Raw genomic sequence first — 26,684 nt, 5'->3', positions numbered from 1 at the left:
GAACTCTGAGCCCTGAGATGAGCTCTCAAACACCACTGCTCAGGGACTCATCATTACTGCCCCCCTGAATGGAGGCCATTAAAAGCCAAGAGCCCGAATTTTCTCAGAGAAGTCTCTGAGGCAATACAAACAACAAGCAGAGCTACCTGCACGGCAAGGACTGTCATTTGAAAGCAATTCTCTGCCTCCTTTCAAGTCATACGTGAATTATAAACATCGATTCCTTAAAGACAAAGGGATGGAGGACGAGTTCAATATCCATTTTAGCTCCTTTCGCCCCTAATCCTGAGTTAGGGCCCAATCCCTCTGCAATATTTCTAGCAGTGACAACCTAGATTAAAACCAAAGCACCCACTCAGTTCTCCCAAACCACTTTTACAGCAATTTGCAACAGAAGGGACACCACATTTAAGTGTGGCACTTCTCAGCTGTGCAAAGCTGAACCCTTCATACAAACACGCAGAGAGTAACGTGACTCACTGTCCAGCAAGCTGCTGCACACGGTGGAACTGGACAATGCACTTCATTCTCTTGCGTTGTCTTCCCGTTCATAATAGTGTCCTTTAAGACATCTGCTAGGCTCCTGTAACATTAATGGAAATGGATAAACTCCAAAGGGAACTTCTGTCTTTTTCCCATGAACTGAACATTATGGAATTTTAACAGATGTTCTACTCAGTCATAGTTAATAAAATGAATTATGCAGGAATTAAAAATCTGGCTCCATTTGCTTATATAAGATCTCAGCAGCAGAACTACATTCCCATTAAGAAATTCTAGAGGATTTACAGTGCATTTACAGCCTACTCCTGCCTTGTTATAAGATGGCAGGAGATTTTACAAATGAACTCTCTTCTGGAAAACATGACGACGTTTACCTGCTCGCTGACTGCTCTTAGCAGCACGATCCAGTCTGCGCACCAGTGCACGCTGCCATACTGTGACCACAAGAAAGGCCAATTCTCGCTTTGATTTGCTTTGGAAGTGACATCATGGGAATTCCACATCTTTTCACAGCCTCAGATTTCTGCCATTATTTCAAAGTCTCATTCAACAGCTTAATAACCATACTCTCACTTTGTGCTTTGTCACAAAAGCTTTCCTCTCGGAGCACTGGTGTCTCTTGCAAGCTACTACTGCCAAAAGAATGATGCACCATACCTTGTTTTCCTTCAGATTTTAGGATTAGTTCAGAGCAGGTGAAAACAGCACAGTCAAAACTTCACAGTTTATCCTCCACTGAGACTCACTCAAACAAAGGTATTTCCAAAAGCATTATACATTTAACCATCTTCCTTCTTTTCTGATATTTGTCTGTACAGAAGGTATTCCGTTGAAAAGATAAAGGGGGATAAGAGAAGGAATGAAAATCAAAAGTGAAGGGTGAAACAACCATCTCGCACCAGAACAGAAGCAGCACAGCAGCTAATGCAAATTACACAGAAAAGAATAAGGCTGCCTTGAAAAGATCTACAATGCTATGGGAAAACGAAGAGATTTCAAGATTGCATTCCTTTTATAAACATTCAAACTCATTTTCATTTAAGTCCAAGCAACTGGCAAGCAGATCTCTGTCCAGGCACTGATACCTGCTTTATGTAATATGCAAAATCTAAAACCAACATCTCAAAATCTGGCTCAAGAATTTTGTCTGTGCAAGAACATCGCCATCTTCGAAGCATCAATATCCACAGCCTCTTCCATTACTGTTTTTTTTTAAATGAAAAATTGTTCATTGAAACCATTTTACCCAAAATCCCGCTCTGCTGTAACTAAACAAAGGGTTTTGTCTAAATAAAAAAACAAAACATACAAATGAACTCTATAAGCGTAAAATTCAGCTGGAGTCTACAGATGTCATGCAGCTACCTGGATGTGTCCAACAACAAATTAATATAGATTTTTATCTGAAAATAAAGACTTTCCCTAAAGGAAGTGTATTTCAATAGAGGAGAAAATATCAAGATTAAACATCAGGCTTAGAGTGGTTCCAGCTGGAGGTTCAGCATGCAGCTCCTACTTGTATGGATATTGCTTTATGTATTTAGTGGTCTGAAAATGCAATGGCCTTAACTGGCTGTTAAATTCAAAGATTTTTTTTATTTTATTTTTAAAGACATCACTTATGATTTGTTTCATTTTGAAAAGAAAGCACATTTCATTTGGTGATCATTTATTTCTCATTCTATCGGACAGACTCCCCTGAAAAGCAATACTTCAACAGAAATCAGTTCTGAAGGATCTTTTATGAATATACATAATGGAGAGGACCCCCATTAAATTTCCAACAAAGTGCTGCCATTTTGAGTAAACAAAGTTATCTCAGCAGGGTCACACACTGTGCCATGAATATGGTCTGCAAATTAATTACCACCCTGACATATGTCAAAACAAATTTTAAGGAGAACAGCACCCAGTTGTAACCGTGTGTTTTATCTACCTGTTAGTATGCAAAATCTGTATTCAATGGCACCTAAATTTATTCATTTATTCAGAACCCCTCAGAGAAATCAAAATGACTCGTTGGCCTTTTTTTGCCCGTCGCCAAATGAAATCTGAGTGAATAACACGTGTTTAGTGAGCCAGAAAATAAGTACAGGATGAAGCTATGGTGCGGGATACATTTCAGAAAAGCAGGTGTCATCTCTGCAAAAGCAACTAATTTTTGAAATACTCAGAACTGCTCAAATAAACCGAAGTGCACTGTCATTTCTCAGCACTTTGGAGAACACTAAATTTGGGATTTCTTATTTTTAGGTAATATCCATCTTTATCCTACGTTGTAACAAGAACTGGCTAACCTAAGTGCCCTAAAAATAGTTTGCAGCAAGAAGAAAGGCTTTTTAAAGAAGAGCTACTGAATGAAGGCTTAAAAAGCCTCTGCAACTAGCTTTGTTATCAATGGCAACACATCCAACCAATCTGGAGGGAAAAAAAAAAAAAGAAAAGCAGAGATCTAAACCTAGTTTATTCAGTTGAGCTATATAAGGAGAGAACAAACCCCCACGTGCCACACTGAACACTGTAAGTAAATAACCCTTTCTGAAAAATAGCTGCTACGTTTTCATATGAATCAAGCCTTGCCTCTTTATTTGAGGTACTCATGGAGAAAACTCTGCTTTGTCAAAAGATGATCTACCACCTGTGATGTGATTTTTAAAGCTGTTTTGGATTGGGAGTTTATCAGCGTATGTTAAAGGCCAAAAGAAATCTATCTACTGGCTAATCTGAAACAGCTTAGAGAAGACTACATACATTTTATAAAAGCATTAATGTTAGGAAATTCTTTAAATTAAAAAAAAAAAAAAAAGTTAAAGGTTCAGGGAAATCATAGGGGCAATCAATGTCCTAAATGAGAGCTGTTAAGAAGTCACACAGATGTCATTTAAAGATCTAAAAGTCAGAGCTATGAAGGCCGTCAGCCCACATGGGGACTGCTGTGGGCAGATCTCAGGTGCCACAGTTCCAGCTGCACAAGAAGAGCGCCAGCACTGAGCACAAACTAAATCCATAACTGAAGCCATGAGAACACGCTGCACAACAAGATCAGAGCCTCTGCCCGCCCACCACTTTCAGTGGGTCCAAACCAGGGTCACAAAAGCCAACAGAAGAACTTTTCTATTTCTTTTGTAATGCCTTCAGTCCACACAGCGTATCAAACACTTCCATGACACTAATCCTAAAATTGGTAGTCTGTTTATGAAGAGATTTTAAGTTTAGGAACTATTTACTGCCAAGCAGGCCAAAATATTTTTAGCTCCGTTTTTCCCACCAGTGAAGTACTTCTGATTTGCAGTTAAGTAATGCCATATCAGATCCACAGGCTGGATGACTAAATGCATTTCTTTCACACATTCAGGAGAAAAAAAAAAAGTGCACACAATCCTCCCTATATACAGATGACAGATAATCTCTTGGCATCTGCTGACAAACACATTTAAAGAAAGCCTAAATCTGTGCCAAACTTGGCCTGATGCCACCAGTTCACCATTGTTGAATTATATACTTCACATGATGCAACCACGAGACTTGAAGTTTCCAGTGCTTTAATTTTATGGTTTTCATCGTGTTAATACGTATATTTCCATTCTTTTACAATTTAGCAGCAACAAAAGTAAGAGACAGGAAGGTAGCTGACTTTTTGCATGTATCATAGATTTCTCTAAGGCATGTCATCAGTAATTATTTAAATTACAGGCTGGTAACTTACCTGGAATGAAATATGCTAATATTTACAGAATATGGTTAGGGCAACTGATCTCAATTCTACTAGTACTACCACCACCTCTTGTTAGTGAACAGAAAAAAAAGTGAGGGAAAGGAATCAATGTTTAAAAAAAAAAAAAAAAAAAAGAAGGAAAGACAAGTGTTTTACCTCTCTTAATACCGTGCTTTTATAACCCCGATAAAGTCCTTGAATACCCTGTAAACCAACAAAAGAAAGCATCAGCTATAGGGAATTAGTTTGTCAAAGACCACAATTTATTGGTGATTACAAGGCAAGCAGTGCAGCCTTACTTAGTGTCAGACCTGACTTCTTACAAATTGACTATATTGATTATAGCATTGTATGCTGTATTCTGTGATTTACAGTGCTGGGCAGTTTTATGTTCATTTCAAAAAGCATTTACACACTGTTCACAATAATCAGTTACAGAGAAGAAAATATACCTTACAGTTAAAATTAAAAGATAGCACAGAAACACATTACTCCAAGTTCTGCTTGACTAATCCTGGGCAAGCATCCATTATCCTCCATATATTTTGAAACTACTCCTCTTCTGCTTAAGCAGCCTACCTAAAGTGAACACACAGGATGACAACTTACATCCAACTCCTTACCTTTGATTCACAGCTTTTATGAATATATTTTGTATTTTTAACCAGCTAATAATATGCAAAACAATTAAGAATTCTTTTTAAATGTACATATAAAATTAGGTTTAATATCTTACAGGACAGTTTCTTGGATGTTTATCAAATCCTACAGTTCTTTGGTCAGCTACAAAGGAGAAAAGAGTACAATCTGGAGAGCACCAGCTTTTAGAGCAGAACGACCAAATCACAGAGTGAAGTTCCAGGGACCCTCTCATACAGGGTTATCAAAATAGTATTCATTTGCAAGCAACTAAAAAAAACAACTGAATCATTAAAGGGTCATATATATGTCTTCCTTTTCCTGGCATTTATACATGGAAACTTGTATAACATTTTTCCCCACAGTATCTTCAGGAATCACTTTCTCTTATGGGATAGAATTTGAAAAATGCCCTTTTGAGACGCAGTAAAAGCAGCGGCAGGCAGGTTTTCCAGAAAGAAACAGTACTGAAGAGATGACAATAATTCTGATTTTTCAAAAGTTACCGATACTGGAAGTGCATTCATTTCTCTCCTGAAGCCTCTCTGAAATGGTGCCTTTAAGATATCTCCCCCGAAACCTGCTTCAAAAACTGAAAACCAGCCAGCAAACCTTAGATACAGGGTCTTGATGTCCTGCTGTCACAGACAAGGGCTGTTTAGATATATCCAAGTAGATCTTTTCACAGCTATTTTTTTTTTTTTTGTAGGTGCCCAATATAAAAAGAGGAGGAAAAAGTTGTTTAAAGTTTGCATGTGTGTGCATTTAAGTGCACACACATGGGGGAGGTGTGGGGTTTGGTTCCCTTAAACATTAACATGCCTACTGCTTCCAGGAACAGAAGAATTTTTGGAAAAGTGCTGAGAAAGAATAAAATTGTAGTAATGCTTCTGCACATGTACAGCATCAGTGGGAAGAATGAAGCAACTTCTTTGAAATTTTGCTCTGAACTCACCTCATGGTACAAGGTGTGGGAAAGAATCCGAAAGGTACTTGCAGAAGGTGAAACTTGGGCCCTTTGCTTGACAACTTCAGATGGAACCCTTATGAGGCATGCAACCTGCAAAAGAGCGATACAATCAGGGAGCAATTCCTTTTGCTGCCTTCATACAGCTGACGCGTTTGGAGTTTGTTCCCAGTACAGAAACCTGAGAAACCAGGAAATAATTTTTGTAATTATATGAGTTGAACTTAAAAGCTGTTTATAAGGTGCTTATGTGTTTGCTCTCAGAGCTACGTGCTTCCAGAAGGTGAAACTGTACTAACAGAAAATTAAGCACCCTTGAAAATAACACTTCAGTTTTTAACCTCCAAAACAGAAGTAGGTTTGGATGAGACAAATCATTAATGAAACCAGAATTTTGAAGCCATCCTGGTTTTTGGCAGCTACAAGAAAATCTCCCCTACTTTCACAGCTCTAATCTGCAGATCTGGGACTGGAAGAACAAATTTCGTAGATAGTTCCATTGTGCCCTCTAGTGACTGACAGCAAAAGATGCTCCAGTTAGTGTTAGATGCAAACAACACACTCAAGGTTTACCTTCAAACACACCGGACTTCATTCAAGGTGAAGCATCAGACTGATTCTTTTCTACGTAATGAACTTAACTAGGCAAGAAAGGCCCTTGTAGCTGGACGAAATAATGTGGCTACTGCCATAAATCTCTAGCTTTTATGAAATAGCTAAACCTGGCTTTAAAATGCTCACCTGCCACCACAATTTCAGGTAAGAGTTAAGACTGCATGCACATAATTCTGAGAAACGAGGACACTGAGGTGTCAGAGTTATGAGCCTCATCTCTACAAAATGCCTGTTCACCAGCACGTAAACTTTTAGGAGAAGTTGTTGTCTTCAGCTGATCCCGGGGATACTTAAAACAGTGCTGGGACTGGTGGCACGACACCGGAGATGCCAGGGCCCTTTGCTAGGCTTTCGACTTTCTTCGGTCCTTTCCTGTGCTGGGGTGAGCAACCCACTACAGTGAATTTGGTTCCTAGCAGGAAAGGTGATCACATATGCCACCAAGAGTTGAAATTCAGGAATTCAGTGCCAGACACAGACACACAAGTGCGATGTAACTTGAATGATCACTCGTGGGTAACACTGTGTAAAGTTTAAGTTCCATTTTCGCAGAGACTAAGAAAAAGTCTGTTATCCTGTTATATTCCTACAAGTTTACCAGACAACAATATCCAGAAGTCATTACAAACAGATATAACTCCATGTGCTCTTCAATCCTCAGGGTCAAAAACAACAAGTGACCCCAATATGTCAAGAAAATAAGAACTGTCAAGTTTTTTGATAGTTCAGCATAAATATTTATAGAACTTCATGCTTCATAACACCCCCTGTCCTTATATTAGCTTTTTATTCCTTACGAATATGGAGGCAGGAGAAAAACTTTAAAAAGGCTGGGATGAAAACAATCTAGTTGGCCACGAGCAGACAAAGAAGGCGGTGTGGCTTTCTGACACCTGGGTGCTGCTGTTTCGGCAAGAGAAGGGTGGCTACAAAGCGATGGCTCCATTTCCCCGGACTACTTGGGGTGCCTTGCATTTCAAACTAACTTTGATGTTTCTCCCATTTGAATTTGAGCTTAGAAGGGAATCTCTGGCTGCACAAGAACAAAAGCAGTGATTACATTGTGCTGTTATGAAAGGAATATACAGGCTCGTGTCAGCCAGGCTCCGCCGTCAGGTTGCCTCCATGGGGCACTTCGGGGACTGTGAAAAGGGAAAGCTGCGAGCCTCAACTGCCCACGTCAGGCTGCACGGTGACATTTCCAGCGTGCACCCAAACTTACAGCGTGCTACCTTAATTGCTTCTACACGGGCACCTTACCAGCAATAAGGATTCAAACAGCCTTTTGATGTCAGTCAACACCGCTCTTTAGAAGGGAAGTAGGAAGGCCAATGTCACACCTCTCACCAGCCCACACGGTGAAATAAAGTTGCAGGCTGGGACAGATGGGTGCAAAGAATCGTAACCAGTCTAACCCAACAGGTTACTTTTTACTCACTGCTGTTCACATAGGTGTAGCCTGTAGCTTGCCACAGAAGAGTGCGATACAACCTGCCAAACTCAGCCATTCCTGGTGAATCCTGCTGGTTTGAGGGATGGCCCAGTGACGAGCTAGCTTTCTGTCAAACAACCACGTAGCCAGCAATGGAGAGGGTTCAGAAGCGGGCTCTCAGCTGCCTCAGCCTGCATTAAGGCATCCGACAACAGCACCCAATTGACAGGGCCATGCTCTTTCCTCCGAGCAAGCTGTGGAGCCGAGCACAATTCCTGCCTGTCGACGGGACCAGGAATCCAGAATGCAGATCCTACAGACCAAGTTCAGGGCATCAATGAGTACCGCCCTATGAAGTCCTTCCTTACTCTCCCTGTCTGCTAACGCAATTCTCCAGTTTTCAGTCCATCTCACAGGTATACATACACGTACTACATGGGCAGGAAAGAAACGATGAAAAAGAAGCTCAAGGAGTTTTAGCTCTAAGCTTGAGTAAAACCCTAATTTGCAGCTGAAAGCATCACTATTATTTGTTTACACAGCAGGTAAACCAAAGTGACTATTACCATCTATTATCTGTCCAGTCTTTTAACACTACAAACACTTCTGAACAAAAACACAAACAAGAAGAAGAGGAGTACTGAATTTCAAAGTCATTGTCTTCAATCATTACCAGGCCAAACTCGTGACTCAAGTGTTCAGATGCAAACCTAGGTACATTTTTAATTCACTGACTTGCATTAGCCAGTTAGAGACAAAAGCTAAAATGGGATTATTTTGTTAACATTATACTGTCTTAGCAATACCTAGATAATCTTCCCATTAAATGAAGGTAATTTCTTTTCCTCTGTCGGTTCGGGAAAAAGCATTTTTATTTTCAGATACTCCTTGTGTGCATCAAGGCTGCCATCTCCTGGTCAGATTTATGTTGGAACCAGACTTCCCTGATTGCTCTGACCAGTGTGTCAACTGACCCTGAAGTATGACCAGTGCATTTTAAAGTCTCAAAAATCCACTAAAATCAACACAAAGCTTCTTTATACATACTGATTTAAACAGCTTGTTTCAGTAGATGAGAAGTTAGATACAGAAATCTATTTCTATGTGGCTATAGGTAAAAGAAAATCAGGCATGCTACAAAAAGAGCACAACTCCTCCTGGTCTTCAGAACTGTATCTTTTTTATTACCCAAATATTAATAAATCTCAGGTAAATTATCAGCCTTTTGGTTCCACCCTTTGTGCCCCTGGCTAATCATTTTCTACATGGCTGATTTTTCCGTAGGACTGAGTAGAGAATCCAAGACAACGATGTCACATTTGTGCATTTGTTTTCAGGCAGCTACACTAACCTTGCATGCTTGATCTGTGCAGGAGCTCTATCCAGAAACATTAGTGAGAATGAAGAGCAGGTGTTACGGTTGCTGGTAAGGGTTTATGCCTTTGGGTGTCTGCAGGGCAGGTTTTTCTCAGATCCGGGGACACAGCTGGTGCACCACAACTCGCAGCTTTGTACCTTTAAGTGGAGCAGCTTGAGAAAACATCTCCTTCTGCAGCCTGGCATGGACCTTGCACAGCAGATGATCTGGCTCACAAACTTTAAAGCTCCTATTAAAGTCTGAGCACTTTAATAAGAGAGAGATAATGCCCATACTCTTAAGACCAAAGCACAAAGACCAAGAGCCCAATCTGCAAAGCCGCTGGCACTTGCTGAGCTCTTGGCTAACAAGCTGATCTGTTCTCTGCACTGTTAGGGACCGGGGTGAGGATCAAGACCAATTTTTTTCCATGCTGTAATTAGCCAGCTATTCAGCTGCAAATGGGGAGAAGAGAAGAGTAGTCTGAGGACAGAGAAGTTTTCTGGAACATGTTAGTGGCTGGTGGTTTAGGGACATGCACTCAGCGACTCCAACAAGTCTCTGACCTCCATGCCTAAGCCTGCTTTGAAAACTGGGTACAGAAACAGGTGATAAGCTCCAGAAAACTTGTCTGTGTTGTGGCTGTAAACCCTTTAGAACACACTTCCCAAAGGATTTTTAATTTTTCTGAGCAGGAGGTTACTTTTAATAACTTTATCTGTCCGAGTAGGCTGGGAAGCTTTAATTGATGTTCCCCACATAAATATAATTTAATAACTTCAGACGGAACTAAAGGAACATACCTGAGGAGAGTTATTCTTAGGTATCATTTGCATGAATTTGTTCTTAATCAAATTGGAACCTAACACATGACACTACACAACTTCATATCCAGAAAGCAGACTTCAACCCAACCCTCAGAATCCCAGGACAATCACTAAGCCACTCAGGAGAAAAAGCCGCTGCAGGGAAATGACGACAAAGAGTTTGAGTTATCAAAGGACATATGTTTAGGCTGTAGTCAATCTGGAAACAAAACCCTAATCTTCCACCCCGTTCTTGAAGGTCAGAGAGATTGCCTGCAGCAACACAATGCAGAAAAGCCAAGAAAAATTGAACTCTAAAAACCCATTCAAAGGGAAGAAGCAAAAACAGAATACATTTGTTTGCTTGGATTTGTTGGTTTTGTTAGCTTACTTTTGTTTTAAATTCATTTTGCGTTAGCCTTGGTGGCACTCCTGCAAACAAAAGCTACCTTACAGTTCAGGTTGGTTTGTTTACAAAAAAATGCAGCTTCCCAAAACAGGTTAATAAACATGACACAATACAAGCACCTCAATTTCTGTGTCAGATGCCCCATCTTGGTTTAAGGCTTGTCTCTCGACAAGACTCATATTCAACTTCCCATGCCTCTCCAAATACTGAGAAGTAATAGCTGGTTCTTCAGAGATTCATTGAAAAGAAAAAACGAGTGTTTTCAATGCAGTGTTATGAGATTACCAAAGTACTTTATCCTCCAGATAATTGTTTCTAAACTCTGGCCACAAGTCTGGGATTGGAAACGTTCAGTACTGGCGGAGGCGGGAGCAAGGGATGTACCTGCAGGCAGAAGGTGAGCTGCCGTAACCTTTCCACCACCACGAAAATTAACAGGAGAACAGGGATAAATGAAATACACATTTGTCATTTGGTCTCATATTTTCTTTGAACAGAGAAGCCTGAACTGCTGCAATCACAGACCCTTAACGGTTCAAACATCAGTAAGTGTTCATCTAAATAATTGCTGCCCTTTTGACCAAAGCAGAAAAAAAGCGTCAGCATGGTCTGTAATTTGCTGTGGATCACAAACTCAGGCAAGCCCTTCCACACGTGCTTGTCAGCAGGCTCTGCTACCTGCTAAAGCACAATGGAAGAGGAGAACTGAAGCGTTAACACCTATTTTAATGAGGAAATTGTCCCCGGGGACAACGGGGTCTGCCCATTACATGTGTTGTGCGCTCTCAGTTTCTGCTTTAAGTGCCAGCCCCAGAGAAAAAGTGTTCATCTTCAAAATGAAACCTCAGAATATTTAAATCCTCCTTTCCCCTCCCACGCTCACGCACAGCATGGCTGTGCCCTTCCAGCAGAGTTAAATTCAGTCCTGTGCAAAGCTGCTGGGGTCATGAACAAGTGCCTCCACTCCTAATTTAAAGCCCACAGAGAGAATAAGTTTTGACTAATGGGCTCTGGATAGGAAAGTTCAGACAAGACCAACCTCTTCGTCCAGTCTTTTCCTCTGACTAACACAATAGGGCCTTCATTAATTTAACTGCAGCTCCCCTGCATGCTGGCAGGAAGCATTTCTTCAAAGAGCAATCTCACCCAGCAAGATCCCTCAGATCTCTGCACTTCCCAGGGCTTAAAAACATACTATTTCAGAGATGAGACCATGCGCATGGACCGAACGGCGCAGGCATTTGGAAAACTGGAGCTTCTGCACAAATGTTTTTGGCTTCCTCCAACTTTCCACCTTCGAGGGCTCTGCTTGGAATTTGCCCAACTGTTGAGCAGGGTGCTGTTTCATCCTTTGTCACTGTCAAAGCTAACTCAGCTCCTTATTAATGCTTTCCAGAGCCCCCTTTTTCCTGCTTCAGAGCATCACCCGCACCTCCAAACGCTTCTTCCTTCACACAGGCCATCTTGACTGAGCCCTTTCACCCCTACTGCCTGAAATCCTCAGCTGGATGCTTCAGCAGCCCTCTCAGCATGGGCTCTCAGATTTCTTTCCCCAAACATGGCTCTTCAATTGCCCAGCCAGATGCCCTACCTCTCTTGCTGTGGTCTCCCTGCCTACCTCTCCATCAGCTTTGTCAGCTACACCTCGGTAACTGACCGGTACCTTCTGTCCTCAGACAGCAGAAATTGGTGCTCAGCTCTCTCCACTGCAGTACAGACCAAGTGTCCCACGGAGTTTGAAGTTCCTGAGTCACAGTTGGATTCAGCCCTTGAGTGGCAGAAATCAGACACCTGAATAGCTTTAGAAATACCAGTCTATCTTCATTAATCAGGCTGACGCTTGAATCATCAGTTGCTACCCCTCTTAAACACAGAAAGCCTTAAAGCCAAAGAATGGAAGGCCCTGAATTCACCATACAGAACTGTCTGCATGACCCAACCTATCCTAGCAACACTTTCACCACCGTGAGCCTGCTAAATCTATTTTAAAAGACTTAAACTAATTACATCCACCAGCCAAACGGTTCTTTCAGCAAAAGTTCCCTTCCACAGCAGTGTGGTGCATCCCATCCAGCACAAAACTGTTTCCAGAGAGCCAAGAGGGGTCAGGCTGTGTTACAGGAGGACAAACGTTAATGAGATTCCAGGCAAGAGAACACAGGCAATATTTTCTGAAAACACATTAAGTCTCCTGTTGAAAGATGACTAGTATTTTACAGCTTGCTCAGGCTCTTGGGGATACGCTGGCCCAGAACATGGAAATTTCAACTACATTGTATTTTATCAAGTATTTTCCTCTAATTGATCCCTTAGTCTTTCCTACAGCCTTCTCCCCTGAAGAATTACGGGCTGGTTCACATATGGAGCTGTTCAGAAATAGCTGACAAACCCTGTACAGAACCTTACACTGGAATAAACGTCCCTTATTTTAAGCTCCCTCAGTCCTTTCCAAAGCTGAGTCTGGCAGAATAAGTTGCAAGCCAGGAAATCGTTTTAAATTATTTATTTCTCATGCATACTCTTTAAGCCAAGTTAATTTTCCTTTACAGTCATGTACTTCGAGCTACAAATATTTTTAAATCAGCTGAGTATGAGCCCTGGGATGGTGAGGCCCAGCAAAGAGATGACAACCTTCCAGTTTCTACTCTGTAAGGAGAAACAGCATGTCCTTTAAGTCCTGACCTGAACTGGTAACATGAAGTGATCTAGGAAGGCCAGCTGACGAAGAAGAGGTAATACATGGAGTTAATACGGAGCATACAAAAAAAAAAAGATCAGCGTGGGTGGCTGGCTAGGTGCTCGACAGTTCTTATTTTGCTGTTTCAGTCTGTAATTGTATGATGAATTTGTTGGCAGCAGTTATGAATCATGCCTCTATTTGTCTCTATTTACAACCAATTTCCAGCTGCAGCTTTGGGTTTCCGTCCACTAACTGCACTCCTTCTCCCCTAGCTCTTAATGGCACCAGTCTCACATTCACAACCAGCTTCCAGCCACTGCTCAGCTACGCTTCTGCATACGGGCTTGGCAAAGGTTCTGCAGCAGCTGTACAGCAGACCTGGCCTCACCTAGGTTAATTTACAAGTATCTTAAAACCCATCGTGATTAATTCAGGAGACCACATACCTTGCTGCACTCCCCGCCGCTGCTCGTCTTGCCAGGGTCGGCACATTCCCCTGCTCACTGCCTGTGTGCATCCAGATACAGACAGCACAGAGACACAGACCCAAAATGACAGGCCCTGATCACTGAAAATAAAACCACAAAACACACACGAACTGTGGAAGGAGTCCTGTCAGACACTGATTACAGTCAAACTTAGGATAATACTTTGAATATTATGGTCTGCCAGCCTGTACTACGCTGGCTGGGAGACTGAAGGCAAAGCAGAAAATGGAGCTTTTCATTTTTAAACAATTTTGTTCGTGTCTTAGTTCGGTTCTTAGAAAAAGGATAGTTAAAAATTCAAAGCCATTACCCCAAAGTCTAGACGCATTAAGTGCTAAATAGCCTCTTTGCTCCAGCAGATAATTGTTGATTAGGTGCAACTCTCCCGAGAGTGTCCAACTTGCCTGTTGAACTGAAAAGCAACATCTTCCAACATGTTAGTTTTTGGAGTCTCAAACAGCTAAAACCTTAACTCCACGTCTGACGTGAGTGGTTGTTTCATCTCTGTTAAATTTGACTCCTGCAAGCCGGTCTTCTAGGGCTTACAGTGCTGCAAAGCCCAAACCAATTATCCTGCTGGGGATGCTTTCATGACATTACTCTTTGTGGATCTGCCTGGCTCAAGCCTCAGTCTTCTCCTCAGAACAGGCATTAATAGCAACTCTCCTCTCTGATCTAGCCAGCTACTCTAATGGAATCCATACTAATACACTTCTAGAAATTGCTGCTGTTCTATTATATTCAAACTAGTTAACAGTTTTGAAAGACACTGCCACAGCAGAGGGAAGAAGGGGCCGATACGTGGACAGAGAGAGACAAACAACAACACGTTTAAATGCATCCTTTTTTTTTTTTTTTTCAGAAGGAAGCCTAAAATACAAAACACTCACTTCCCTTCTTTTTTAATTGAATGAAAAGTACACTCAAAATGTCACTCTACAAAATTGCGATTTGTGAACTGTAAACTTGCTTGCATTTGGACTTGCTTCTCCCAAGAAACAAGTTCGGACGAGTAGCAAAAGCTAGCTGAATTCCCCAGAAAGCTCACTCCTGCATTACGAAGCCTTTCTATTTGACACATCCCAACAGCAGATAAAAAAAAATTCCAAGTTATTAATATTGAGGGTCCGATGCCAATCACAGATGAACCACACACTTTGCTCTTATCACACAGGTATCTTAAGTGGCAACAAGCTGCAAAACACAAGTGAGGGTGGAATTTCACCTTGAAATACCTGTTCTCGCCTTGCCGATTGGAGCAACATGAAGTGACAATGCCATACCACCTGCCTACTTATTTAAGCCAAGATGAGGTGGTAAACTGAATGCCCAGCTGCATGTCTAGGTTTCAGTTCCTGCTCTCCTAAGTGCATTTCTCCCGTTACTTCGTTTAGTTAGGTGGAGTATGACAAGTCAGCCATTCTCGTCCCCGCACCCCAGTAAAGCCACAAACTTCTGGCCATTTTGTTTCAAATGTATTCCACATCCCTCATTTCTCAATTCTGGAAAAACAGTTAAGTGTGAGGCTGTGCCAAAATGCTTGTTGTTGAAGCCAGCCAAGCCTATCACTCTTGGAGGGAGCAGTCCCTACCTCAACGTCAGAGCTGTCTCAGAAGACCACAGCTCAGCTCTCCATCTTCTCCTGCGAGGTTCATGCTCCAGCAAAGCCTGGTGGATAGCCCAAGTTTCAGCATTTTTGGAGCCAGACCAGAAACGCCTTTCTACACCTGAAAGCTTGTCCAGAATTATATGACTCAAGGGAGCGCAGTGCACAGACACTGAAGAAGGATGAAAACAAGCCAGCTGAGGAGCTTAAAAAGTATCGTGCCTACATCTGCTTCAAAATTAACAAGCAAATTAACGCAGGCACAGCATCTCTGATACGACTGGGAAGCCTCCAGGATCTGAGCTGCTTTCTGTCGCGTGCTGCTGCGTCCTGTGAAGACATCACCCTCCTGCGAGCAGCCTGGGATCTCACAGCACCGCAGTGTCAGCACATCTCCAGCACTGTTCTCCTGAAGTACTCTGGAAACGTACACAAGGACAAAAGCAGCTCAGTAACTTCAGCAATCTACTTGCAGAGCAGCACCTTAATGCTCGCTGCCAAAAGAATGGGACATCGACCTCCCATCCTGGTCTTAAGTCCTTCCCCCACATTTGCTTGCACAATGAAGCTAGAAGTCAGGCCGTTTGCTTTCCTACAGAGCAGGAACAATGACAAAGCTATCAAAAAAGCCCCATCCAAAATAAAAGGTCAGAAAAATGGTAAGGGTAGACCTGGTATTTACAGGCAACAGCCCTAAACTTTCACTGAATATCTTGCAAAGCAAAGATTGTAACCATAACAATATCTAAATATTAGATGGAAAAGGCTGTTGTCAGCTAGCTTTGCTAGAACGTGATCCAAATGACTTTATTCTCACCTCCATGGAAAGCCAGCAGGATGTAAAATTAACTGTGCTGAATCCAAGCACTTTGGCACTCCTGAAGGAAACCTCATCAGCCGAACTGGGACAATCTTAAATTTGCCCTATAAAACCACACTTACAGGATGGTGGCAGCAGTGGGGGCAGAGCGCAACTTCTCATTACCAAGGTTTCTTGCAATTAATAGTGTATACTGCCACATTACACCACAGCTAAAAGCAGTTACAAACTCCATCAACTCTATCTACAACAAGCAGCCTGCTACTCTAAAAGCGGGCGCTGGGAGGTTAAAAACACTGCTTCACCTCAGGGTTCCTTACACCGCCTTAGAATATGAAAAGTAAAATTTGCGAACATCTGGTTTTCCTTTCCACCCCCTATGATATCATGTTTTCCAAGCGCATTTGGCAGCTCACCGTAAAGATACAGGCAGACTAAACATGCAGGGCAATGCCGAGTCAAGATGAAAAATTCCAAAGCCCTGGATGCAGTAAGTGTGTTTCCTACCCCCAAATTTCACAGTTAGGCAAGTGGTACGCTAAGAGGTTTTTTCTCCCTTCGGTAACTCATGTGTTCTTCAACCTTCACTCTTCCTTGATGAGATGAAATGATATGCTGCATAGCTGTCCTCTAAGGTTTGGGCTCTGTCTTGGTATTTTTTTCTTGTATTATGGGATATTTGGGGTCACTATACAGCAAGATTCAGTTATAGGAAAAATAATTACGTTTAACAGGGTCAGATGATACGTGTACTTTTTTTTTTTTTTGTAAAAAATCCTACCCCTGAAGATGAGGTTACGCTCCTAAATTATAAAGTATAAAAGGAACAAAACCAACCAAACAAACAAAAAACAAAACACTACAATCACTGCCCCTTCACTGCTTGGTTTTATTCCTCAGCCTGTAACTGAGTAACTGGACCAAGCCAGCTCCAGGGGACTGTTCCCCATGAATTTACACAGGCTGTAAGCAGTAGGGAAGAGTGGCTGTTACAAAAACCAAAGAGCTCCCATTTAACCAATTTCTCTCATATATTTTACCATATTTTGATGCAGCATTTTCATTTTTCTGCTTTTACCTATTTTATCATTTTTAGCTGGGCACATTCAAAGCAGATTAGTCAGCGTTAACATACCTTTAGGCTTAGCACATTTTATTAATGCACAAGAATGCAGCCAACTCATCTATGCTCACCAGTAAATGAGCAGCAAACCTGGAAATTCAACCCCAGTTTCTCGATCTAAATCCAAATTTCAGTTTTGCAAAAAGACAGCTTGGAAACGCAAACAGATGTCTTGGGAATCCTAACACGACCGAGCCTTTGGCTTATTATTTTACATTTAAAAGCAATGTATATCAAAGTAATTATTAAAGTATACAAAAGAGGGAAAGTATGTATTCAACAAAAACAACTGACAAAATAATAGTCCCAGTGGTTATACCTTGATTAAAACGTAATGACTAATCAATAAAACTATAATTATAACTTTCAGTCTGATGCAATTTGGAAGAGTTTATATATCTTGATTGATCTGTTAAGACTTTATTAAAAAAAACAAGTGTAAGAAGATCTTGCTTAGTGCTATTTTTATTACAGATTCGCTGTAGCAAATCTCTAAGTCCCTGCCTCAATATTTTACGGTTTATTTCTCTCAGCACACCAAGAGAAGAAGAAAAGCTAGCAAAAAGCAAAATCTTATTGGCTGAGAAATGGTTGTGACAACATCACAGTTTCCACACCATAAAGTCAGATTGCCATTTCAAGGCTATCACCACACATTTCTCTGGCCTTAGGGCAGCAAGAGCCAAGCACACGAGGCACTGATAAAGACAGCCCTGAACAACTCATTTAACTATGCAGCATCTCAGTTTGAAAAAAAAAAAACGAAAGCAGTGCCTGCCTGAGTTGTAAGGATCACACAAACACAGACCACCTTGGAACAGTCAGGCAGCAGGTTCTGTAATCACGCACAGGAGTCAGCTGTAGCCGACCTTTCTCTGGCTGCTGCTGATTCAATTACCCAGTTGTGGTTTTCTTGCAGAATACTCACAAGCAGAGGAGGTATACTATAAATAACCCACTCGCAAAAGAAGAGAGAATTTTTCAGGGGATTTTATAACAGAACACCGGTACCTCTTCATAAGCCCAATCATCATTTTGCTTGATTCTGAAACAGCAGTAGGGAAGCTTAAGGCACCTGTTCCGTGATGTTCCAAGCAAACAAGGAATTTCAGAGCTATGCACTGCCGTGGTGAAGAACCTCTAACAGCCTTTGTATGATTTCCATAGAAATAAAGTCTGTGCACTGCCTGAAGTTAAACATCATAAGCTAACAGTGCAGACTCTAATCAAGATCAAGAAGAATCCGCCTGAGGAGGCAACACAAACGTATCCCACCCAGCCCTAAATCTACCATCTTCTATCTACTCCTGCCTATGATTATACTACAGGAGGGGTATGCTGCATTCACCTATCTCCATGTGCTTGGTATGGTAAATTAAGTTCACTGTCTCAGTCCCATTCAGTCTGATAAGTATCATTTCCACAGAAGAATAAAAATTACTTGGGAATCAAAGCTGAAACCACGGAGAGCAAGAATAGCTGAACTGCTTCCCAGGGGAGGCAGCTATGCCAGTCTGATATAACAGCAAGGCATCGCAGAGCTAAGGCAAAATGGCACAGCTCCATCTGCACTCCTTGCAGCCTGGGACCAAGCCACTCAGAGGAGCATAAATACACAGCTACGCGCAAAGGAGGGAAAGCAGCGAGCTTCCTGAGAGATTACAAACCTCAGTTAAAAGCAAAATATGGAACCAAAGACACAAACCGTTTTTCTGCCCCGTATCACAGGCTGAGTTTAAGTTGCAAAAGAGCCAGAAATATTAATTTTGTATAGCCCGCTGCCCTCCCCTTGACCTGTGGGGAGGCAGCCCACACCCCACCTCATCACTGCAGCCAGGAAACACCCAGTGTGACAAAAGCAGGAACAAGGAGGGGACAGCGCTGGCAGCCACAGCAGCGGACTGTTTACAGCTGAACACCCAGACCTGACCACTGCCAAGGCACAGTTCCAACCCCGCAGTTAAAAACAAGAGGGACATCTAGAGAAAGATGGACTTTGCTGAACGTGGAAAATGTTGGATTCAGCTAACCCAAAGCAGCTCTGCTCTTTTTGTTTGCAAGCAACCTCAGAATTAGGTTTTTTAAATGTAATATTCAAGCTGGTCTGTGAATTTTACTGCAAAGGAAAGGCAGCTTCTAGGCCTGGATCGTGAAACAGTGTGGATAAAGCATCTCTGATATCTGCCAATAGACAAGTTTGTGTCCGGATCAGGTAGGATGAAAGCTCTGGTCAGTGACTGATCACATCAAAAAGCGTTCTTTTTCAACACTTGCTGCCGACTATTTAGGCAGGAAGTTATTTCCACTTTCTGTCCCATACTACCCCTTCCCAGAGCTGAACTTTCAGCTCTGTGGCTCTTCATGCTGTCTAGTCATCCTGACATGGCATGTTGGTGATGAAAATACTTTTAGGATATTAATCTGGAATATAAAGTCACTTTTAAATGTACCCTTGACATTACTTTAGTATTGAAAACTTTTCCCTCCTCTCTACAAAAAAATACATAAAATAATGAAAATAAATAAAAAAATCATAAAAGCAATTAAAAAAATAAGAAAATATATATCAAAAGAGTGGTCAGTATAAGATAAGAAATAGCCTAAATATACCATATTGGAAAGTCAAGAGGGCAGAAGTATTTTATTATTTCAGTCCAATAGTTTAACATTGCTCGCTCGGGTAATGGTTGGACTTGATGATCTTAGAATTCTTTTCCAACCTAAATGATTCTTCTTTATTTGTTTGGATACTGTAAGTTGCAAACAAACAAAAAACTACTTCCACCCACTACTAAATTCTACAAAGCCCACGCTGTTAAGAAGGGAAGGGCAACCTAGGTATCAAAAAAAAAAAAAAAAAAAAAAAAAAAAGAAAAGCTTTTCTGGTGACCTGTCTTATTGATCATCTAAGGTGTTCAATAGAACTTGGTCTCAATTATTCTCAGTACTGTTTGAACCTTGGCAAAACAAGTTGTTACTTGCAGCTCCAGATCCTGCTATAAACAAAGTAATTAGAATTTAAAGGATAAAAAGCACAGCAACTTTTCCAAGGAGTGGGTGGAAAAACATTTAAAAAAAACTTGTATACAGACATGATTTTCATTATTCACTTTTTATCCTGCAATAACCCAACCAATACACGAACCTAAGGGCTACTGCTAGCAGAGAAACTATGAAAAACTGTCACTAAAAGGTGCCCATTCCAAGGAAAAAAATCATTACCTACCCATGACACAGGCTTTGTCAGAAAAGTGCCCAGGGAAGTAGTTCAGTCACCATCCCTGGAGATCTTTAAGACGTTTAGACGTAGAGCTCAGTGATATGGTTTAGTGGAGGACTGCTTAGTGTTAGGTCAGAGGTTGGACTCTGATCTTGCAGGACTATTCCAAACTAGATTATTCTGTGATTCTGTGTTATACATTAGTCTGTAAGTGAAGTTATACAGCTGCCAGTTGCCCTATCCCAGATTCTGTTTATAAACACTAGAAAGTCTTTTCATCAGCATGACGCTCTCTTACAGGAAATGGTGTTGGTTATGAATGCATTCAGGGAAGAGGAGAAAAATTAATATTAATTAGTGAATACAGGCTTTTACCACCTAAGCTGCATGGGTTTCAGATGGTGGCACCCACCTGATTTACTACCTTAAGACAGTTGTGTTGTATATAAAAACCTTTTAAAAATAAAAATAATTTCTGTGACTACACCACCTGATGCTGAAAGGCTGTAAATGCAAGAAAAGCCTTCTTGAAAGTTAATGTAGACACACAACCACTACAGTGTGAAGGTGGATTCATATGTCAGAGCAATGCACAGTTCCTACTGACTTAGCAAGCTCAGCCTAAGAACTCATTTATACACTTGGAAAGAATCCTGACAAATATCAGCACATCATTAAAAAAATAAGTATTATTATAAGAACTGTCAAGTGCATATATGGGCAGCAGTCAGAAAAGACATGACACCAAATATGAGTTCTGTAATGGAATGGTTTCTTCTCCTTCCTCAGAGGCACAACATATAAAGCTCTTTCTTACCACTTCCCCGAAGGAGGCAGCCACCATGTGTGTTACTGGAGTCAAGTATGATGCAGAGCCGTGGGGCAGCACAGATTTCACATTCTCATAGGTAATAAAAAACGCAGCAGCTGAAATTCAAGCATACATTCAGTCATTTAACCGTCCCTCCATTCTTTCATCATAGAACTAGCCCTAGAACATAGAACTAGAACATTTAGAGGTGGATTCTGTCACCTATTATTCTAAAAACACATTTGAAAAAAGAAAAATTATTGCCCCAAAACTCTAACACTGTAGGAAAACAATCTGTAGGTAAATCTCTTCAGCAGTTTATGATCCTAGTGGGCACACCTCCCACTGACACCAAAGGTGCCAAGGCTTCAGGCAGCACTAGTTTAGAGATAAGGAAGGAGATGTTAATGAGTCCTGACTGTCCAACAGGTTTTGAAAAAACCCTAATCTTTCATACATGTGGAGGGGAACGTAGAAATGACGCTGTTCTGTCCCAGTTGAATTGGACAGGTGACCTTAAATAAAGAAGCAAAAATAATCAAAATAATTGATACAAACCTGCTACACGGCAATCTGCAAAACCATTTCAGTGGCAGTTATCAGTAACTTCTTCCTAGTTCAACATTTTACACTTTAGCTCCAAAAAGAAATTCTTCTGAAGTTCCAGTGGACAAGAAACACAGAAAATGAAACTGAACATAACAAGAAAAAGTGCACTTATTCACTGCAAGTCAACTGCAAAGGTACTTGCACCTTAAGGGTTACTTCTTCTCCTAACAATAATTTCAGTTTTAAGTCATATGCTGGAAAGATAAAAACACAGTTCAGATTTTGAAGATGTAAATCTTGAAAAAAACTGACATGTCTTGCGGGGGAACGGATTTTAATTGTAAAGAAGGACTACGTGAATTGCCTTCTGCTAATCAAAAGATGCTTATCACCTCAAAAGGAGATAACCAAGCAGACAAGATAAAGAACTGAATTTTTTGTATCATCTTATGAAGGACATCAAACATCTGAAGGTGTAAGGGGATTTGTCAGCAAAGTTCTCCTAACATTTATTACTGACAGCAGAGGCTTGGTGTTTTTTTTTTTCCTTCCCTACAAAGACAAAATGGACAAAGGCATTAGGATTTTTAGATGCCTATTCTCTGCAGGGAGAAGTATTAATTTTTTTTTTTTAATGTTGCAGTTTCAAAAGTATTCCTGATGCCTTTTCTTGTTAAGTGATTTGTAGCTGTTTCTCAGGGAGGAAAAGATGTGCAGAACATCCCCAGGACATTCAGTTCAAAGACCTCCAGTGCTCAAGCACTTTCTGATTCATTTCCATCACCATGGAAGGCCGGATCATAACAAAAGCATCCAGGGCAAGCAGGACTTGAGTCCTCTTTGGCACCTGGAAATGCCTTGGGTGCCCCAATTCAGTAAGAAGTGGCTCATACGGCATATCCAGGAACACTTCCAAAGAGTAAGGGCCATGCACGGAACATTTAACATCAGCAGCTACTTGCCCACTTGTTAACCTTTGCAGGTCGTTTATTTAAGATAGGTTTGCACTGCTGGGCTACGCCAATCACTTATGCACTGCTCCCACCACAGAATGATGCTTACAATAGCAGGATTCATGCAGATGTTTAAGAGAGTAAAAACACACTGGAAAAGGGCACCAAACCGCACCCACATTAGAGACGTACGCTGCCTGCAACACCAGGACAGGCTTCTTTAAGCACAAACACAGCCTCCAGGTCCCGCTGACAGGGGACTGTTCTTTGCCAAAGCTTTCAGAGAAGTTCCCTACAGCTTGGAGATGAACTGGAGGAATTAACCCACAATGAAAACCTCAGATACGAGCTGCATGTTTGCAAACGTTCCTGTTCAGGCAAGTTCCCAGCTGAAATACGGCACTAAGGACAAAACACAAGAACAGAGTAAGTGCACAGCAGCCTTTACTCCAAGCGTGCTCAGAGATTTTGTTCAGTGTCATACAACCCTAGACACTGTTTTCACAGCTGGACATTGTCCCACAGAATCCAAACTGTCACCTGCAGGAGAGGAAGCCACTGACATGAATGTCCTGTGCTACCTAATACCCACTTAAGGGAAGATAAAGCACAATCCGACCAAGATTTACCATTTGGAAAGGATCCTATAGCAGTGGAGGGAACACCAGCATAGATGCCACGAAAGCCACCAGCCTTCCAAAATCCTTGGGGACTTTGCAGTCTGGTTTTGACAGTGTCCAGAGGAAAAAGGATCAAGTCGACACAGACACCAGCAACTCCGCCAGCCTTCAAGATAAAATCACAAAGTGCATTAACATTCACGGGCGTGAAGCTGTGGTGCTTATGTGAGCATCCGAGACATGCCTAAGCCAAAGCTCTACCAAAAGTATCCTTTCTGAGATCAAATTATAAATTGATAGTCCCACACAGATCTCCTTAACTTCTATAGCTATAATGAGAGATTACAACCTTTAAACCATTTAAAGGTGTTTTCAAAATAATCTCATTATGTTGCAGAGTACAAGCAAAGCAAAGCAGCGCTTATCTACCACACCTAAAAGCAAGACAGCCAATGTCACTTATCAAAATGCCACAGCACAGAACCACCAATACCCCTAGGAAGCTGTGTGATAAGATCAGGGAGGACAGAAGCAATTCTGCTTCCCCGTAAGTATCTCTAGAAAGCACACTCACATTTCCTAGCAAACTTCGTACTTATAGTGTTCCTGCCCACCCTTTTCCTTTGTTGAACAAAGCCTAAAGCAAAACCTTTTTGTTGTTGTTGATGTGAGCACATAGAAAAAAATAATATATATGAAGGCAATTTTTCCAAAGCCATAAGGAAAAGTGGAAGGTTTTCTTTTTTTTTTTTTTTTTCTCTAAAGCAATTCCTAATACTACTCCCCCCAAAATAGTTTCAACTAAAGTTCAAGTTTTCTCAGCGTCTGTGTTTCTAGGTGACTTTGGTTTTAGGTTTCCCCAGAATGTGGCTGATTTGTAGAAAATAATTACTTGCCAACAGCAAGAAGGGATTGAAATAAACCGAAAAAAAGGAAAAAAAAATAAAAAGGAAAAAATATTTAGTGATAATCCATTATACGATATTATTTATTCATTGTTGTTCAGAACAAGACACACTTTGCAGAAATCTACTGCATATAGACAGCAGGCAAGAAACTATCACAAGTTTTTAACTCAGTCTGAAAGCAAATCACTTTCTCCTGTGTTACTCTGATTTTTTTTTCCAGTGCCAACAGAGGATTCAGAGAGGTGTTGAGTCGCTACTACTGGAGTTTTAATCAATAAGTTAATTACTCTTTTAATCTGTTTGGCTATTTTGCATGCATTGATTTTTCTTCACTCTTTTTCATCAAAATCCTTATCTGCTCAAAATAGCATTGATCAGATTTAATCAGATTTAACCGAGCCATCTGCTAAAGCATGAATCAAAAGTTACTAATTGCTTCTTTACTTTGCAAACTCCTGCATCTTAACGCCATTTAAATGCACGAAGCAGCGAAGGGCGCACCTGCCAGCGGGTGCCAATATCGGCGTGCTTATAACTGCAGCAGAACAGAAATGATTTTAGGCAAAAAGACAACCAAAATAACTTCATCCCCTGGCTGTCAGTCACATTGGCCTTACAAGGAGCTGGGGACACCCCACAGCAGGCACCCCACTGCCCTTACATGGAACCAGACCCCAATTAACAGCACCCAGCGTGACCAAGCGCTGCCCGGCCCGGGGACACAGGGAGCACCCTGCACCCCCCCGCACCCCCAGGCCAGGCCCCCCGCGCCCTGTGTCCCCCTCGGGTCCCTCCCAAGGCCCAGCTCGGGCCTAGGCCGCGGCCCCCGCGTCGCCATGGCAACGGGCAGGCCTCGGCCCCCGCACTCACCGCCAGGGCCGCCCACGACTCCCGCGGCTCCATGTGCGGGGGGCGGCGGCACAACCCGGCACGGGGCAGCACCGCCCGGCCCGACCCTGCCCTGCCCGGCCTTAGGGGAAAGGGAACCGGGCCCAGGTCCCCGCAAGGGCCTAGCCCCGCATGGGCGCGGCCATCTTGGGGTCCCCGCGCCGCGGTCAGGAGGGCGCCGGGCCCGCTGCGCATGCGCCCCCGCCGCGCATGGCGGGGAGCGGCTTCAGCGCCTCGGTAACGGCCACCGAGCATTAATGAACTATTAATGAGCCATTAATTAGCGATGGGTCGCGTGCGAGCAGCGGTGCTGCTTGGGAATCTGAGGTGTTTGCCGCTCTTCTGGCCACGAGTACTCCTGAGTAGCTGGGGGGTGTTTCTGTGCCCCCCCTCACCCCCCACCACTGACTGAGGAAACGAAACCAAAATCCAATAAAAGTGAATAAAAATAAAGATACAAAGAGGGTTTTGACACAGAGCTCTCGCATAATCCTCACCCAGCAGAAAACCACACTTGAAATTATAGGAAATATGATTCCAGAGGAGGGAAAGGGGGTAGATGTTAGAAAGCACTATAGACAGTGCATGCAGAGCAGGCAAATCGGCAGGCTTTAATTCAAGGTTTCCTTGGCTGAGAGCGCTTTGTTTGGGAAGACTTTGGAGGCAGAAGCTGAGGAAGCAATGATGCCTCACATTTGCAGCATCAGTGACCATCTTCAGACAGCTCAGCACCTCTTTGGCAGAGCACTGAGGATGTTAGCATGTGGGAAGCACTCGACCTGTAACATCTGCCCTCAGCAGTGCGGTGGCTGACATCAAAATGGAGTTGCCAACTCTAGCAAACTTACTACAGCTCTCCTGCAACTCAGTGGTTTTTCCTGAACACCTGCATTTCTCAGGGACATGTGATGTTGGTTAGAATAGTCTTCATATTGTCTTCATTTTCATTCGAGCGAAAAGCTCAAAGCTCTGCAGTCAAATATAGAAAGAACCTGAATGTGTTATGTTTCTCACTCTCCTTTAAGGTAGACCTTGGTTTTCTGGTCCTAATTTACAATTTTTTTCTGCTGTGGTGTATTATCAGTACTTCATTTTAATTTAGTCTTTGTTATGTTCATTGAGGATCACCTCCTGTTTTCCTATCAGCACATGATCAAACAAGTGGACTTCTTTGACTTTACTAGCACTCATCCCCATTATGGCTGGCTTTCCTTCCTTTATTCCAACACCTGTGATTCCTTGGAAGGGCTTTGGGGCCAACCAGAGCCAGTTTGCTATCCAAGGAATTACTTCCTGAAAACTTTGGGTTGGATTCCTGGAAGAAACAGGAGCCAGTTACATGTGTCAGCTATAATAAAGGGAACATGGGACTGAACAGTTATTAAAGTAATACCCAGCAGAGCGCCTGACTTTCTGAAAGAACCCTGCTATTTAGGTAGAAGTAAAAATGATCCAAAATCTACCATTTCCAGCTGGTGTTCTGCTAAGTGACTAAATAAACACAAAAGCCTGAAAGTTCCTGTGTTTCCAAGTCCACATCTGTCATTAGATTAGGTACTTCAGAGCAATATTAA

At 42.0% G+C, this 26,684-nt stretch overlaps 1 protein-coding gene across 1 annotated transcript in view; it reads right to left on the bottom strand.

Moving 5' to 3' along the window:
- The window catches only part of SLC25A26 (solute carrier family 25 member 26), an 85,110-nt gene extending 59,883 nt beyond the window's left edge, over positions 1 to 25,227 (bottom strand). The window contains exons 1-5 of the mRNA XM_032193851.1: positions 25,093 to 25,227; positions 23,324 to 23,480; positions 21,199 to 21,308; positions 5,814 to 5,918; positions 4,376 to 4,423 (exon numbers count right to left, since the gene is read on the bottom strand). Of these exons, the coding sequence (XP_032049742.1) occupies positions 4,376 to 4,423; positions 5,814 to 5,918; positions 21,199 to 21,308; positions 23,324 to 23,480; positions 25,093 to 25,125 (453 nt within the window). The 5' untranslated portion in view covers positions 25,126 to 25,227. The remainder of the gene's footprint in view (positions 1 to 4,375; positions 4,424 to 5,813; positions 5,919 to 21,198; positions 21,309 to 23,323; positions 23,481 to 25,092) is intronic.
- Positions 25,228 to 26,684: the final 1,457 nt, after the last annotated feature.

Source organism: Aythya fuligula, chromosome 10, assembly GCF_009819795.1.
Source record: "Aythya fuligula isolate bAytFul2 chromosome 10, bAytFul2.pri, whole genome shotgun sequence".
NCBI lineage: Eukaryota > Metazoa > Chordata > Aves > Anseriformes > Anatidae > Aythya > Aythya fuligula.
The sequence above is the reverse complement of the archived record's forward strand: the minus strand, read 5'-3'. Positions and strand labels throughout refer to the sequence as shown.